The sequence below is a fragment of the Anguilla rostrata genome, chromosome 15, assembly GCF_018555375.3.
Source record: "Anguilla rostrata isolate EN2019 chromosome 15, ASM1855537v3, whole genome shotgun sequence".
NCBI lineage: Eukaryota > Metazoa > Chordata > Actinopteri > Anguilliformes > Anguillidae > Anguilla > Anguilla rostrata.
Window position 1 is genome coordinate 4,787,285 of NC_057947.1, and position 16,451 is coordinate 4,803,735.

Below are 16,451 nucleotides of genomic sequence, written 5' to 3' on the forward strand. Positions count from 1 at the left end.
AGCTTACATCATTTGCTTAGCATATTTGTTTGTATCCAGTGACATTGTGATACAAACAAATATGAAGTGAATTGTTAAATAATATTAATTTATACACCAGAGTATATAGTGACTGAAGCAATTATGGTAAAATACTTTGAACAGAGGCACAACAGCCAATTTATAGCTGGTGTCAGTAGAACTGCTTGAAGAAAAATTAGAAATGCATAACGTGAACAATGAATGTGCAAACATTTTTCGTATAATCGATTAGATTCTACATACCAAAGCTTACATTTTTTTTTTACAATGAACAATTTGTTGCCACATGTTGTTCAGAATCTTTTGCACAAATCCTGTATTCAAAACACAACGGCTGCTCAATGAGAACAGAATTCGCTGGTTACCCAAGTTTACCCAAGCAATTTACTCATAACAAATTAGCGAGCAAATTATGCGTTGACCGGGGCATTCTGCTTGTAGACACGCGGCCAAATACAGCGCGTCAGACATACGATTGACCCCTTTTAATCACCGAGATTAAAGATATTCAGATGCATTGTTGCTACTTCCGAACCAGCCTCGCCGTGCATCCGATTAGTGACAGAATAAACACCAGCATTTCTTATTTAAATATTAGTTGGGATATGTAATCTGCTTTTTATATATTTGGTCTGCAGTTGGCTCATGTAAGCAGTTGTTTTCACCCGATCCCTGGCTGTAGCAACCTGATGTGGGGGTGTTTAAAGTGGGACATCCTCTGGAGAAACCACTTTACATATTAAACTATGCACATGAAACCTTATCTATGCAAAGTGCCCCCATTCGTTCATTTTTGTTTTTTGTCAACCTTAATAATTGGTACAGAGGCAATTGATCCACTGCGGATCTGAGATGAGGTGAAGGAAATGTTATATTATGAAATTGTGTTATTATAATTTCCAATTGCAACAGTCCAGCACATTTATGGAAAGAAATATGTAAATTCAATGCATAAATCCACATTCTCAGAATGATTGCAGAGTCACCTTCTGATGTGGATGCCCAAGTTGACTTCCCTTTGAAAGCTGATCATATAAACCAAGTCCTACAGAAGAAAAATGCCCGCTATAAGATCTTTAAAATGGTCAAAGACACGTATTTTAATTCTGTAATTGGTTGCATTTGTACAACACGTTTTTTTTTATTTTGACAGAACTGAACAAAAAAAACCAGGAAAATGTACATTTTCATGACACCAACACAGAACAATTTTGGTAGCCACCCTAAAATTTGTAGATACATCTGTAGATACATCTTTAGAATCCCATCATGTGAAGCTGGTCTTTATTTCCTTTCTTTACATGGCAAACAAGATCAAGAAAGCAACCATCAAGCAGAACAGACCCATGGCTTCAGACAGGGCAAATCCCAGGATAGCATAGGAGAACAGCTGTTGCTTTAGAGAAGGGTTCCTGTAAGAGAGGGGACAAAGATGGAGTCAACAAATACTTCAGATGACAGACAATCCTTTGGGCTCACTGCAGACGACCAAAAGAACGTGGACAGAAAACACCGAGTGCTATATTTAAAGGCATACTACGCAGGATTTTTACCTTGAAAATATTATAAAATAACCATGCTAAGGCATATCTATGATGCACTGGCAATCCGTATGCACTTTCACCGAATTTGTGCATCTTTAACTGTATTTGTTATTCTAACAGGTGTTTGGAATGTTTCTGGGCGTGGCACTCTTTTCTGTGTGGGGAGGGGTGGGTGTGAACTCGCTAACAAAGAAGTCCACATACAGTGAAAAAAGACAAGCCAACAGCGCTCGTTCAAGAACTAGTTAACCTTGGGATTGCTTTTCCTCTGTGGCGTCAGCTGAAGTTCGCCAAGGGGATTAAAAGCAGCGTGGAGTTGGCTTGTTATCTGTTGGACCTGTAAATAGGGGGGCGACATAGCTCAGGAGGTAAGACCGATTGTCTGGCAGTCGGAGGGTTGCCGGTTCAAACCCCGCCCCGGGCATGTCGAAGTGTCCTTGAGCAAGACACCTAACCCCTAACCCTTAACTGCTCTGGCAAATGAGAGGCATCAATTGTAAAGCGCTTTGGATAAAAGCGCTATATAAATGCAGTCCATTTACCATTTACCAAATAACGTTACTGGCAGTGTGAAGCTGGCAACAATAAGGACTTTCACAAGGGTCTGAAATTTTTTAAAATGATAAAACCACCACCAAATCTGCCTTCTTACTGTTCACGGTCACGGTCGATCACTTCACACTACTGACATCACCTTTAGCTATCCAACTAGCTACGCTAGGTGGGGTAACCTATTCGCCGTGAGTGGGTGGGGTAAAAGACAGAGGAGGAGACTCCATTGATTGTAAACACAGGCTAAGAAATCCTGCACAGTATGCCTTTAAAGCAATTTCTTTCACAGAAAACACAAGCGGGAAAGGTTTACAAGCACAAGTTTTCAAATCGGAGACAAGAAGCATTTTGTTTTTCCTTAGTAGAAGGGATGGTTCAAACCTGGCGTAGCCGATGATGAGGCTGCCGAAAACCGTTCCGATTCCGGCCCCGGACCCCGCCACCCCGACGGTGGCTGCGCCGGCGCCGATGAACTTGGCGGCCGTGTCGATGTCCCGGGTCACAGCACTGGTCTGGAAGCCTCGCAGTGCAACCTGGGACATGCTCTGCGGCCCCAGGACAGGGCTCATCTACAAAAAAGGAAACATCCCTTTAGACAGACAGTAAATATAGCAATGAGTGAAAGAAGGGGTTTAACTTTTTCAGTCAGAAAATTCTGACAAATCACAGTGAAATTGCACATGGATTCCTTCTATAAGCAATGCAATGGCTGTAGCTAATCAACTAACAGCAGGAGAGGGACGGACCAATGTCCCTCTGAGACAGTGAGGGGAACAAGTCCATGTCCTTCTGAGACAGTGAGGGGAACAAGTCCATGTCCTTCTGAGACAGTGAGGGGAATGACCCCATGTCCCTCTGAGACAAAGAAGGGAACAAACCCATGTTCCTCAGAGACAGAGAGAGGAACAAGTCCATGTCCTTCTGAGAAAGAGAGGGGAAGAAGCTCATGTCCTTCTGAGACAAAGAGGGGAACGAGTCTATGTTCCTCAGAGACAGAGAGGGAAACAAGCCCATGTCCTTCTGAGAGGGGAACAAGCTCATGTCGTTCTGAGACAGAGAGGGGAACGAGCCCATGTCCCTCTGAGAGGGGAACAAGCTCATGTCCTTCTGAGACAAAGAGGGGAACGAGCCCATGTCCCTCTGAGACAGAGAGGGAAACGAGCCCATGTCCCTCTGAGACAGAGAGGGAAACGAGCCCATGTCCTTCTGAGACAAAGAAGGGAACGAGCCCATGTCCCTCTGAGACAGAGGGAAACGAGCCCACGTCCCTCTGAGAGGGGAACAAGCTCACATCCCCCTGGGACAGAGAAGGGAAAGGTGAAGCAAGAGGCAGAACTGTACCTCTCCAGCTTGGAGTTCTGGCCGTGACACCACAGCAGCAGAGAGGGGTCTGTACAGAGCCCGGGATCCAGCACGCACCTGCAGAAACAAGAGACACGCCCCCCACAGTCAGCCATACCGAACATCAACCACCAGTCACGTTTAAGTCTAGCAAAACAAAACTAAAGAATTGCTGTTTGACAGTAGGCTGTTCACTACTGGACAAAATAGTTGTGCATATATCCATCTGTAAAGGGTTCAAAGTTCAGCTTGTGCTTAAGGTTCATAAATGCTGGTTTGAGTTGGACACCTGGTTATACAACTGGTGAAAAGTAAGAGGCACCTTCAGGGCAGTCAGGACCTTCAATGTCTTATCTACCACAGACTTGCAGCATATTCTTTACATTTGACATTGGTAGAACTTATGAACACGGAAGACCATTAACCAGGGTTACCAAATATTAGTTAGTACTGCAGTCATAGATAGTGATTTAATTTCGCCACACAACCAAGTCCTGTGTTAGAGGGCACTGTATATACCATTACAAACAAGGTCAAAATCTAACGAGAAAAACGAGCTGCATTCACCCATTGCTCTGAATATATACCTCTTTCTAGAGAACATAACGACTGATCATGATTCATGACCTTGGAATCGCGAAAACCGCATCTATTTAGCCACAGTTAGCTACAACTAGCTAGCTACAATTAGTTTGAATGACAGTAGCGATAGTTTGCACTGTAATTCAACAGACCGACTGTAAAACTATTTTCACTCAATTTGGCTGTAGATGTTCTCAAGCCCCAACAAACAGATGTTAAAATGTTTGCATATTTTCCAGCTATAGTTAAAATGTTCGCTACCTACAGTTAAATATGGCTCGCTCGTTAGCAAATAGCTAGCTTTTATATAACAGGCCCGTGCAAATACACATATGCATTAATATATCTGGAGAATAACTCACCAGTGCAGGCGTGGAGACGAACTTCGCACAGGCATACATTATATCTGCTGTATTACCGGCTATTATAAAAGTTTATAAAACACCGGGCTCTTTCTCTGAAATTACAAGACACAGTTAAGGTCAATGAACATTTCAACAATCAAATTACATAACAGCAACCCTAACATACTGAAAGATCGCACAAATACATAAGTATTCAATGCTCGTGCTTTTAGCATATATTTAAAGGTTTTATAGTGGTCGATTAGAGTGGATTATATGTGCATATTCACAATTTCCAGTCTCCATTTACCTCCCCTTCTTCTCTGAATTGCTGTTAACAGAGGTCGAAGCGCAGCCTACAGCGCATGCGTGTACACCCTCGCACAGGCTCCCGGATGTTGGCTTTATGACGTGCAAGGTCATTTCACCGTAACTTCATACAACAGATTCAGATTCAAAAGGCAAACAGGATGAAAGGTTATTTAAAATTGAAAGGGAGAACTATATAAAAATGTCGAAAAATGTAAGAAGTAAAAAATTCAAACGTAGCCTATCTTTGATTTATGCCGTCTAAATTAACGTTGATGAAAATGGATAAGACCATCCTCTGTATGTACACTAAAATTTTCAGATCTTAACATGCCAGAGCAGTGAGCCAGGTTTTCTCTGTGATGGCTATTATACGTATAATTGCTAGTCAATTTGTTATATATGATGATTTGGTGAAAGGGTGTTTTGTAAAACTCAAAATCAGAGCACTGAAAGTCCTTGGATGGCAGTGATCCAAAAACACTGTTAGTGGACAGCCAGTCGGGTTAGGGTTAGGGTTAGTGCAGATCAAGATGTCCTTTCATACAAATCACAAATCCTGGTTCTGATGTGCTGTGGTTCATAACGTTTCTGAAGTATGCCAACACAGAGTTCACACCATTGCTAGGTCTACAAAGTGGAGATGATGGTGGTTCGTTTGCCTGCATCCTGCTGCATTGGCACCGATTTCTGTGTTCTCTGACTCAGTTGTGGTGTGGAATTTGCATGTTACTCTGAGCACAGGTGTTTGTGCACCTCTCTGTTTGGAATTCATATGAATTCAAGAAGAATTCATTTTCTGGACCATGATTCCCCAGGCTATAGGACAGACAGGTAGCCAGCATGCAGAGAAATGTGTCTGTCAGCACCTTCTGCAGCTCATGATGTCATACTAGTTCCAATCTGTGCAACTGGTTTTGACTCACAATCTCCCGATCTCACACATCTGAATCACTCACGCAAAGTGCTCCATATTCTCCAAGCCTAAAAGACATGTTTTGGAACGTGGCCTCTTTCTCAGACAAACAAATTTACAGAATTATTTCTGCTGCACAGTTGCAATGAAAAGACTGACCACTAATGACATTACTGTAAATTCAACTGAACTGCAAAAAGGAGGAATTAGGGGTATGGTACAAACGCTGTCCAACAGAGGGCGCTGTTTCACCCAGTATAACTTAGTGAGCTTGCAGGTTTTATCAGTTGCAAAAAGCACATTAGTACAGCATTGGACGAAACAGACCAGCCAATGAGACCAATCAGAGCAGGACTGGACGGCTACAGGATGGGTGCGTGCGAGTCCCAACCTACAGAAAAGGAAATGTATTTAATTTAATGGGGGATTCACAGACCATAGATGTATTTAATCTAATTGGGACTTACAGACCATAAATGTATTTAATTTTATAGGGGGCTCACAGATCATAGATTGAATCTGTTCTGTTCTGAAAAACTTCAAGGTTAGACTTAGGCTAAACCTTTGAAGTGGCTTTGAAATGCACATTTTTATGAAGCCATTTGTATTTGCACAGAACACACAGTAAAAGATCAGCTGCAATAAACTGAGCAGCCTCAACTTTAGGGAAAGAGACCATCCTGTCCTTAATTAGCAGACCTACATCAAAGATGAAAGAGTCAATGGGGCTAGTCTGGCGTTAACTGTGGAACTGCTGTATGTTAGCTGCAGATGATATTCTCAAAAACACCTCAACACCCACTTAGCTGCTTTCATTGGGTTCATTAATGAGCATGGAGATATGAGCACAGTAACTGCAGCCTCAGTAATTTCACACAGAGATTTTTATTAGATACTGACAGAACTGAGTACATGACACGGGGGAGGTGGGGATTAAGCATGTACATGGAGTTCACTCTAAAAATAGAATTGGTGACAGTTTCTCAAGGTAAGATACAGGAATAGATTTGAACTATTCCATGCATTTAGTACAACGGGACAAAGTTCTTGCAACTGATAGTCTAGTCCATTTTCCTTCACCACTAATGTTGATTACAAGCGAACTCTCTCAAAACTAAAGAAACGACAAATAAAGAAAAGTCAGAGAACAAAAATTCCAGTTTTCATAGAACATAAACAAGCAAACAAAAAAAAAGAAATGCACACACACACACACATCAGTCATAACCCCATTATTTCCTGGTTGCCACAGAAACATACAAAGCCTGGTATCACTCCTGCAACGCAATAAATGGATGTGGCGGAGGTGCTCTGGGATTGGCTGTTTGCGTTTATTAGCCTGTAGCGCTCTGCTCAGTGTAAGCAAGTTCAGCTCCTCTGTACCCCCGCTAACCGCAGCTGTTCGGGCACATTAAGATAAGCACAACGGCGACTGTGGGAGCCCGACAGTGTTTAACAAATAAACATTAATCTGTCATATCGGCCGCGGGGGCCTCTGTTCTCTCAGCCTCACAGGTTTTGTGGGCTGTGAGAGACCTGCGGAGTGCGGGGGTCTGCTGCCTGATAAATCCTCATAAAACCACCATCTGAACGGAATGCCTCCTGTTCCGACTGCAGGCAGTACCGCGACGCGAGCCCTACGGTTTCCGATGCGAGCTATTCATTTGAACTTTATCGTGTCCCTTTTGCTTAGCTTAAGCAGACCGCCCTGTCTTTTTCACAAAACAAATTGAATCCCCCGCCTCGCCCCTACTGTCAGTCAAGAAAAGAAAAAGAAAAAGAAAATGTTCTTAATATAAATGGAAAAAGAAAACAAACTCCCAACAGACTTTAAATAGTCCAAAATACATGTATAAATCTTTGGTCAGTCAATTTTCATAGCATGGAGCCCTTCATAACAGTGAGTTATTTTTGACCACAAAACAACTCACCCAGTTCAGTTTTTGCTTTCATCTAGAAATGTTTACATTGCTGTGTAGCCTTGTATAATTAAACCTTAAATAATCCAAGTAAAATAAGTCATATTTTTCACATTTAGATAACAGTTTTTACATTAGATAAATAGGGTGGGTAGCACTGTGGCCTCACAGCAAGATGGTCCTGGGTTCAAATCAGGCCTAGGCCTTTTTGTGTATAGTTTGCATGTCCCCGGTATTCCAGTTTTCGTCCACAGTCCAAAGACATGCTAGTAGGCTAATTGGAGACTCTAAACTGCACGTAGGTATGGGTGTGTGGGTGAATGGTCAGTGAATGGTCTGTGTGCACAGCGATAGACAGGCCAATGCACACTGGGATAGGCTCCAGCACCCCCTGCGACCCTGCTCAGGATAAGCAGGTATACAGTAGATAATGAAAGGATGGACAATAGATAAACAATGCTGCACTAACACCTTCAACCTAAACAGTCTAAAAGTAAAATCCATACCTTAAGGTCCAGATCTCATTCCCCATCTCAAGAATATATGTCTTGAGAAATAAATAATAAATAATAATAATCAGCCGAAGTTTCCACAGCATCATATGCATCTATTGTGAATTTTTAAAAATCATGCTAAGTATGAAAACTAAGACACAATTCTAAATTCTGCTGGTTGAGCTGTACACTATGGAGCTGTTGCATCTTGTTTAAGAGGGCGTGTCACAGCGAGATGTGCCTATTGACAGCAGGATTTGTTGGATGACAGCAGAAAGTGTCTGTTAACGACAGGAAGCATCCCATAGTGAGCACCCTCCCATAGTAAGCATCATCCCATAGTAAGCATCCTCCCATAGTAAGCATCATCCCATAGTAAGCATCCTCCCATAGTAAGCATCATCCCATAGTAAGCATCATCCCATAGTAAGCATCCTCCCATAGTAAGCATCCTCCCATAGTAAGCACCCTCCCACAGTAAGCACCCTCCCATAGTAAGCATCATCCCATAGTGAGCACCCTCCCATAGTAAGCATCCTCCCATAGTAAGCATCCTCCCATAGTAAGCATCATCCCACAGTAAGCATCATCCCATAGTAAGCATCATCCCACAGTAAGTATCCTCCCATAGTAAGCATCCTCCCATAGTAAGCATCCTCCCATAGTAAGCATCCTCCCATAGTAAGCATCCTCCCATAGTAAGCATCATCCCATAGTAAGCATCCTCCCATAGTAAGCATCATCCCATAGTAAGCATCCTCCCATAGTAAGCATCCTCCCATAGTAAGCACCCTCCCACAGTAAGCATCCTCCCACAGTAAGCATCATCCCATAGTAAGCATCCTCCCATAGTAAGCATCATCCCACAGTAAGCATCCTCCCATATAAGCATCCTCCCATAGTAAGCATCATCCATAGTAAGCCCCTCCATAGTAGCATCATCCCATAGTAAGCATCCTCCCATAGTAAGCATCATCCCATAGTAAGCATCATCCCATAGTAAGCATCCTCCCATAGTAAGCATCCTCCCATAGTAAGCATCCTCCCACAGTAAGCATCATCCCATAGTAAGCATCATCCCATAGTAAGCATCTCCATAGTAAGCATCATCCCATAGTAAGCATCTCCCATAGTAAGCATCCTCCCATAGTAAGCATCATCCATAGTAACATCCTCCCATAGTAAGCATCATCCCACAGTAAGCATCATCCTAGTAAGTACCTCTCCATAGTAAGCACCTCCATAGTAAGCATCCTCCCATAGTAAGCATCCTCCCATAGTAAGCACCCTCCCATAGTAAGCACCCTCCCATAGTAAGCACCCTCCCATAGTAAGCATCATCCCATAGTAAGTACCCTCCCATAGTAAGCACCCTCCCATAGTAAGCATCCTCCCATAGTAAGCATCCTCCCATAGTAAGCACCCTCCCATAGTAAGCATCCTCCCATAGTGAGCACCCTCCCATAGTAAGCATCCTCCCACAGTAAGCATCCTCCCACAGTAAGCACTCTCCCATAGTAAGCATCCTCCCACAGTAAGCACTCTCCCATAGTTAGCATCCTCCCATGGTAAGCATCCTCCCATAGTAAGCATCCTCCCACAGTAAGCACCCTCCCATAGTAAGCATCCTCCCATAGTAAGCACCCTCCCATAGTAAGCACCCTCCCATAGTGAGCACCCTCCCATAGTAAGCATCCTCCCACAGTAAGCATCCTCCCACAGTAAGCACTCTCCCATAGTAAGCATCCTCCCACAGTAAGCACTCTCCCATAGTTAGCATCCTCCCATGGTAAGCATCCTCCCATAGTAAGCACCCTCCCATAGTAAGCATCATCCCACAGTAAGCACCCTCCCATAGTGAGCACCCTCCCACAGTAAGCCATAATATTGCTACCCTGTAATATTGCCCCCTGCTGTCCACCGTCCTCCAGAATAACGTTCAGAGGCGTGTTAACAAATGAGCATCAGCTACAAAATGTGCTGTCACTCCTTGAGAGGCAATAAGAGTGTGTTTAGTTCCCTTAGCTGGGGACCACTGGTCCTTTAGCTTGGCAGGCTAATCATGTCTCTGTTCTGGAGCACAGCTGGTGTTGAAAGCTGGCAGCAGACCCTCCCCTATTGCACCACCACTCTGAGCTGATCAAATATACACAAATACATTATTTAAAACCCCTGTACAGTGCCAGCAGGGGGAAACAGAAAAACAAGGGAAAATGGAGACTAAAAAACACACTCCCCAAATGGTGACAGTAAATAAATAAAAGGCATCATTGAGTCCATGGGGCAATTTTACATTTTACAACTTTTTCAATGAAGTAAACTCTACTGCCACAATCATAATGCCATTTCCTTGAAAAATACTGCTTTGTGTATGTGCGTGTGTGTGTGTATGTGTGTGTCTGTGTGTGTGTGGGTATCTGTGAGAGTGTGTGTCTGTGTGTGTGTGCATGTCTGTGTGTGTGTGTGTGCGTGTCTGTGGGTGTGGGTGGTGTGTGTGTGTGTGTGTGTATGTGGGTGGGTGGGTGTCTGTGTGTGTGTGTGTGTATGTATGAGGTTGTGTGTGTGTGTGTGTATGTGGGTGTCTGTGTGTCTGTGTGTGTATGTATGAGGGTGTGTGTGTGTGTGTATGTGGGTGGGTGGGTGTCTGTGTGTGTGTATGTTTGTGTGTGTATGTATGAGGGTGTGTGTCTGTGTGGGTGTATGTGGGTGGGTGGGTGTCTGTGTGTGTGTATGTTTGTGTGTGTATGTATGTGGGTGTGTGTCTGTGTGGGTGTATGTGGGTGGGTGGGTGTCTGTGTGTGCGTATGTTTGTGTGTGTATGTATGTGGGTGTGTGTCTGTGTGGGTGTACATCTGAAACTGCACTAACAGCCTATGTTGGTGTTGTGTGTTGGGCCTGACAGTTTCCCAGCCTCAGGGAGCTATTGTGTCAACTGCATGAGCACGAGCAAAACAATCCCTCGCACATGCTCAGTGGGAAAAAATGTGTTGAGAATAAGTGAAAGAACTACTGTAGTGGAGAGTTTGCATAGCAACAGTGAAATATTTGTTATTGGTATGTTTTAGCACTTTGCTGTTGGAGAAAAAGTCAAGATTAAACTTTTTATGTTTGACATGGGTATAGTTTGGTTGTTTAGGCTCTTTATTGGCAGTCATCGCTGACTGTGTGTGTATGTGTATTTGTACTTATTGTAAGTCGCTCTTGACTTACATCTAAGAGGGTCTGTTCTGACCTGGGGAAAGCCTAGCAGCTACCTCAGAGGGTCTGTAGGAAGACGGACCATGCTGAGACTGTGGCCAAAGGCACTCCCTGATCAAGGCAACGAGACACACCTGACCACCGGTCAACCTCAGGAGACCAGTCCTGTGTGTGAGGCCAGCGCTGTCCGTGGTGCTGAGAGGGCCTTCCAGGCTGCAGGAGGGAACAGCAACAGTCCTAGGGAGTGGGAGGGAGGAGAAACAGCCCCAGGTAGTGGGAGGGAGGAGAAACAGCCCCAGGTAGTGGGAGGGAATGGAAGAGCCCCAGGTAGTGGGAGAGAACAGGAACAACATCACATTGTTGGAGGGACTGGAAACAGCCCCAGACCATGGAATTGAAATATAGGAACAGCCCCAGGCCGTGGGAGGGAGGAGAAACAGCCCCAGGTAGTGGGAGGGAGGAGAAACAGCCCCAGGTAGTGGGAGGGAATGGAAGAGCCCCAGGTAGTGGGAGAGAACAGGAACAACACCACATTGTTGGAGGAACTGGGAACAGCCCCAGACCATGGAATTGAAATATAGGAACAGCCCCAGGCTGTGAGAGGGATTGGGAACAGCCTACAGAAAGGCAGAAATTGTGCTTTTCTCCCATGGTTCCATGGGAAGTGATGAATTTGCTGGTGTAACTGGTGGCTTTAAGGCTTCGTGGAAGCCTCCTAGTGGACAGGAGGGCAGCATCCTGAAATTACTCAGCTCAGACATTCAGTGCTCCTGCAACCAAACTATGAGTGGAAACAACAAATTATGTAGCTTTACACAGAGTTTCTTAGTACCACCATTGTCACATAGGCCATCCATTTAAGAAGCACCCCCTTCCTGCAGCCTCCTCTGCAACTATACCCCCCAAGCATGACATTGTGTCTATCTGGGAGTTCATAAAAATATTTTTGTAACCACCAAAAATTTGTATTCATTCATAGCAACAAGACACACCAAACAATAGCTCAAAGGCATGCCAATACAGCGATGAAATAGCTCACTGAATAGCTAAATACATTTCTTATGGAATTATACCATGTGATCTTACTATCAATATCTGCAACTAAATATGGAATAAATACATAATCTTACCATTGGTTTTACACATGAAGATCTCTTTCAAGATTCAGTGGTCGTATAATTTGTTTGAGAAATAAACAGGGGGGCTACCTCCATATGAAAAACAGCACTTGCGATTTAGACAGGTGTAAATCTGCTCAGTTCATTGTGGTTTGATTGATACCTCAGTTATCCACTAAAGGACAGTACAAGCTTCCCAACTGTGCACCGCGTCACAACAGCCTGAACTGTTGCTTCGTCACAGCATTGTACATTCAACCGTAACATTACCCAGTAATATGTAAGCACTCGTTGTGATGCAATTGTTTTTTCCTTCAGTTTTCAGAAGATTTTACTAATTTTGGAAACACATCAGCATGGCTAAAGCAAATTCTCAAGGGAGTGGGGCAGAAGAGGAGGAACCATGACGTCTAGCCTGGACACATACGAAGACGTAAGTATTACAGCTTGTAACACTTCAATTATTGACACTGTCATATTTTTGATATTGTTAAGTTTGCATTAGTTGGAAAAGGCAACTATTCGCCTTTGCTTATAATGCTCAAAACCTTTGTATTGGTGGTTAATTAACAGGCCTGATGTTTGCATAGCAACTTCGTTAAGCATACACTGGGCAGTGTCAGTGTAGTGTAGTGCTCGGCTAAATTGTGTATTATGTATTATGTTCAACTTCCTGTGAAACCCGAACATTGCCAACATTTTTCTGATGACAGAATGTAACTTATTGTAATCTTATTGTACATAATGCGAAGTATTAGAATCTCTGTGGGCTATACATCACTTTGGGCATTTTTGGAGAGCTTTTGGATTTTTTTTTGATGCAAACATGAGTTTCATGGGTCAACAGTTGATTTCTATCGAAATATATGATCATGTCATGATTTGCAGAAATGCTCAATTTAGACATTTTGGATAGACTTGGAGACACTAAGGGACACCGGAGTACACTGCTAACTCTTTGTTGCACAGATCTTTAGTAATTATGCATATCACCCTCAGATTTTGCATACTTATGGTCCAGTTTATAATCCAGGACATGTATTTGTTATATATATATATAGTGTGTGATCACTCAGTATTTCATTCCAAACTGAAGGAGAACAATTTCAGTTTTCTATTTTCGCCAAGATAATTGCATTTGTGACACATTATTTCTAACTAAATTATGAATATAATCTGATCTTGCTTCATTTAAGCAGTTTTCCAAGTCCCTCTGATGCTGACATCTGGGGTTATAAAGCCTTAAATAGAACACCCCCTAAATGGGTGAGGATTACCAAGATTTGCCATCTACACAAAGGGGCTAAGATTGCTGAACAATGCTCTTCATTATTTGTTGGACTCCATGCAGCTTGTGGGAAGATTCAATAGAAGGACACTGTAGTTTGGAGAATTTGCAGAAATGAAGCTTTGATATCACACTACATCATTCAATCTGATTGGCCACTTACAAGCTCCACATCCAGCAGAGGTCACAGTGATCAGAGAGGCGGACGAACCTGCGTCTAATCAGCCACGCGTAACTGCATTTTCCTTCCCCTCGTCCACACGTTACCCACTCGAAAATACCCTTTTGAATGTATTTGGGTGGTTACATTTTTAAGGGAGGCATATCCTAGTAATTTTCATACTGAGCACCTGAAGCCTACTTGCCATGTGTCAAAGTCATGATTTTGAACGTGGGACTGACAGGAGGGACAGGCAGCACCTGGCTGTGTTGATTGCAGCGGTTCCACTTGCACGCCTACCTCCGCGGTGAGTTTGACTCTTATTTTGCACGATTACCTGATCAAGTGGGGGGGCGACATAGCTCCGGAGGTAAGAGCGGTTGTCTGGCTGTCGGAGGGTTGCTGGTTCGATCCCCGCTCTGGGCGTGTCGAAGTGTCCCTGAGCAAGACACCTAACCCCTAACTGCTCTGGTGAATGAGAGGCATCAATTGTAAAGCGCTTTGGATGAAAGCGCTATATAAATGCAGTCCATTTACCATTTACCAAGTCCCTTTAAGATGCCTTGTAACTACCCTCGATTAAACCAAAAGCTACTAGTAAGTGCTTCACATCCCCATTGCCTAGGAATAACAGGTTCTGCTACCTTTGATGGACTTTCCCGGTACTGGGTCATCCCATTTGGCCTTCAATAGGCAGTCAAGAGACAACTTACCTGGACGACAGATTATTCCCACAACCTTTCCTGTCCAGAGAGATACATCCTAGAGAGCTCTTCTGTCTTCTGTCCCAAGGATATTGTAGTGGCGGCTGGCTGGCGGACTGGCTAGCCACCACGTCTTGTGCATAGTTTGTGTGTATGTGTGATACTTCGTGGTTTACAGTATGCAAAGTTATTCTAAGTAGCAACCATGAGAGTCTTTGGCTGTTATGTGTATGGTAGATTTGAATACGCGCAACAGATTGTGTATAAAAACAGCAGACAGCCCAGCACTCCCACCAGTTCTCTTAAACCTGTGCTTGTTCCAAAGCTGTGTTTTACCGTACCTGTTAATGACCGCAATGGCTCAAAGAAATGATCCACTCGGTCTGTCCCTTGCTGAAATCTCTACAGTATGATGGCACAGAACACCTGATCATCAGTCACAAGCTCTGCTGGCCTCCCTGCCAAACCTTCGCTCCAGATTCTCCGCTACTCCATAAAACCCTCAGCGCTTTTCTCACCAGCTGCCACCAGAGGGCGACAAAATGCCCCTTCTTATTTTTTTTTTCAGTATTTTGCTTCACATGTTCTGGTGTTTTTTTTTTTGTTGTTGGTTGAACCCTATGAACCAATACATTGGCTTGGTTTATGTTGATTCCTCTGGTCTGAGAAATAAAAGCCATATTGATGCAATATTGAACCATGCTTGTGTTCTTCTATCATGCTCTTGTGTTAGGTCTATCACACTCCTCCTGTTTAGTTATGTTGTGCTACCCAGAACACCAACACCGCATTATATTGTCAAATGAAGCAGGAAATGCGCATCTTCAACAGCTATGATGCTGAGATGGGTGCTCGCCTGTCTGTTAAGCTACACATATTTAAGCAGAAATTTGAGCAAACTTAAGGAGAGGTGTTTTAATGAACATCAAAATACTGGGGCTCTGTGTGCCACAGGCAGTTCAGAGCATCCATTCTTCAGATTTCACAAAGTTCCTGCTGTCTTTTGCTTGGATGGTGAACAAGTTAAAATCTAAAGACACAGCACTCCAGACGCTAGTAAAAATAAAAAGAAGATTTAAAGGGGGGGGGGGGGGTTGTGAAATTCCCCACAGCTCTCACACCCCTGCAGTAAGGAGCACAGATGTTTCACACCACACAACCCCGACTGTTAAAACTGCAATGGCCATGGGTCAGCAGCAGGGAGCGCATGAGTTCCAGAGTCCAGCACAGCCTGTGACGCACAGAAGACTGCAATCTGAGGGACCTATTGTAATGACTCTAAAATCAAAATGTTTTATTCGAACGACCTCAATTAGTACAAAAAAAGTGAGCTGGTCTCTCTCACGTTAATCTCAGTGGCTGAAGGCATCAAGGCAGTTGAAGCACATGCAAAATGAATCCATTAAATATGAAAAAAATACAGCTGTTGAGTAAAAAGTGATTTTCTACCTCTCATCACCAATGGTTTTTAACAGTGGAACACCATGGCCATGTTTATGAACATTAACCCGGGCATTCACGGTTGAAATTATGGCTATATATTAAAAACCATCAGTTTTAACAATACATTATTTACGTTTTATATTCCAGTCAAAGTGCTGCTGAAATTGTTATTGTCATGTAAGGCATCTTTCCAGCTGCATGAAGTCATCTGCCCTGTCCTCTGCTATTGTTTTGCAGGTGCACAGAGCTAAAGGAGATTTTCATAAGTCAGCAACCATGAGCTTTAAGCCGTTTAGCTGCACAAGCTGCGTTGTGCTGTCCGCACAGTCGTTTGTGGCTGCCTTTTGTTGCACAGAATTAAATCCATATAATTGAACACGGTACCTGATGAGCGTCAGGTTAATTAACATTCAGGAGGTTTCAGGGATACCAACAGAAATGGAACAAATTCACTGTTTTGAATGGAATTAAGTGATACACAACCCTCTCCTAGACCATGGCAGGTAAGAAGGAGGAAA

At 43.5% G+C, this 16,451-nt stretch overlaps 1 protein-coding gene across 2 annotated transcripts; it reads right to left on the minus strand.

Moving 5' to 3' along the window:
* Nucleotides 1–1,096: 1,096 nt before the first annotated feature.
* Nucleotides 1,097–4,825, minus strand: LOC135240609 (ATP synthase F(0) complex subunit C3, mitochondrial-like). Of its 2 annotated transcripts, none has more exons than XM_064310281.1 (5): nucleotides 4,695–4,825; nucleotides 4,403–4,497; nucleotides 3,459–3,536; nucleotides 2,499–2,686; nucleotides 1,097–1,433 (listed from the first exon to the last, which is right to left on the minus strand). In XM_064310281.1, exons 2-5 carry the CDS (start codon nucleotides 4,439–4,441, stop codon nucleotides 1,319–1,321), a joined length of 420 nt encoding a protein of 139 aa, XP_064166351.1. In that variant the 5' UTR covers nucleotides 4,442–4,497; nucleotides 4,695–4,825; the 3' UTR covers nucleotides 1,097–1,318. The 2 variants fall into 2 exon arrangements, with proteins under 2 accessions (XP_064166351.1, XP_064166352.1); XM_064310282.1 differs by having other exon boundaries at nucleotides 4,675–4,699.
* Between the last annotated feature and the right edge of the window lie 11,626 nt (nucleotides 4,826–16,451).

Excerpts from the sequence above, each read along its gene's own strand:
- LOC135240609 (XM_064310281.1), bottom strand. The coding sequence starts at position 4,441 with ATGTATGCCTGTGCGAAGTTCGTCTCCACGCCTGCACTG. Across the intron at positions 3,537-4,402 it reads TCGTCTCCACGCCTGCACTG|GTGCGTGCTGGATCCCGGGC; the intron begins GTGAGTTATTCT and ends TTGTTTCTGCAG. Across the intron at positions 1,434-2,498 it reads CTCATCATCGGCTACGCCAG|GAACCCTTCTCTAAAGCAAC; the intron begins GTTTGAACCATC and ends CCTCTCTTACAG.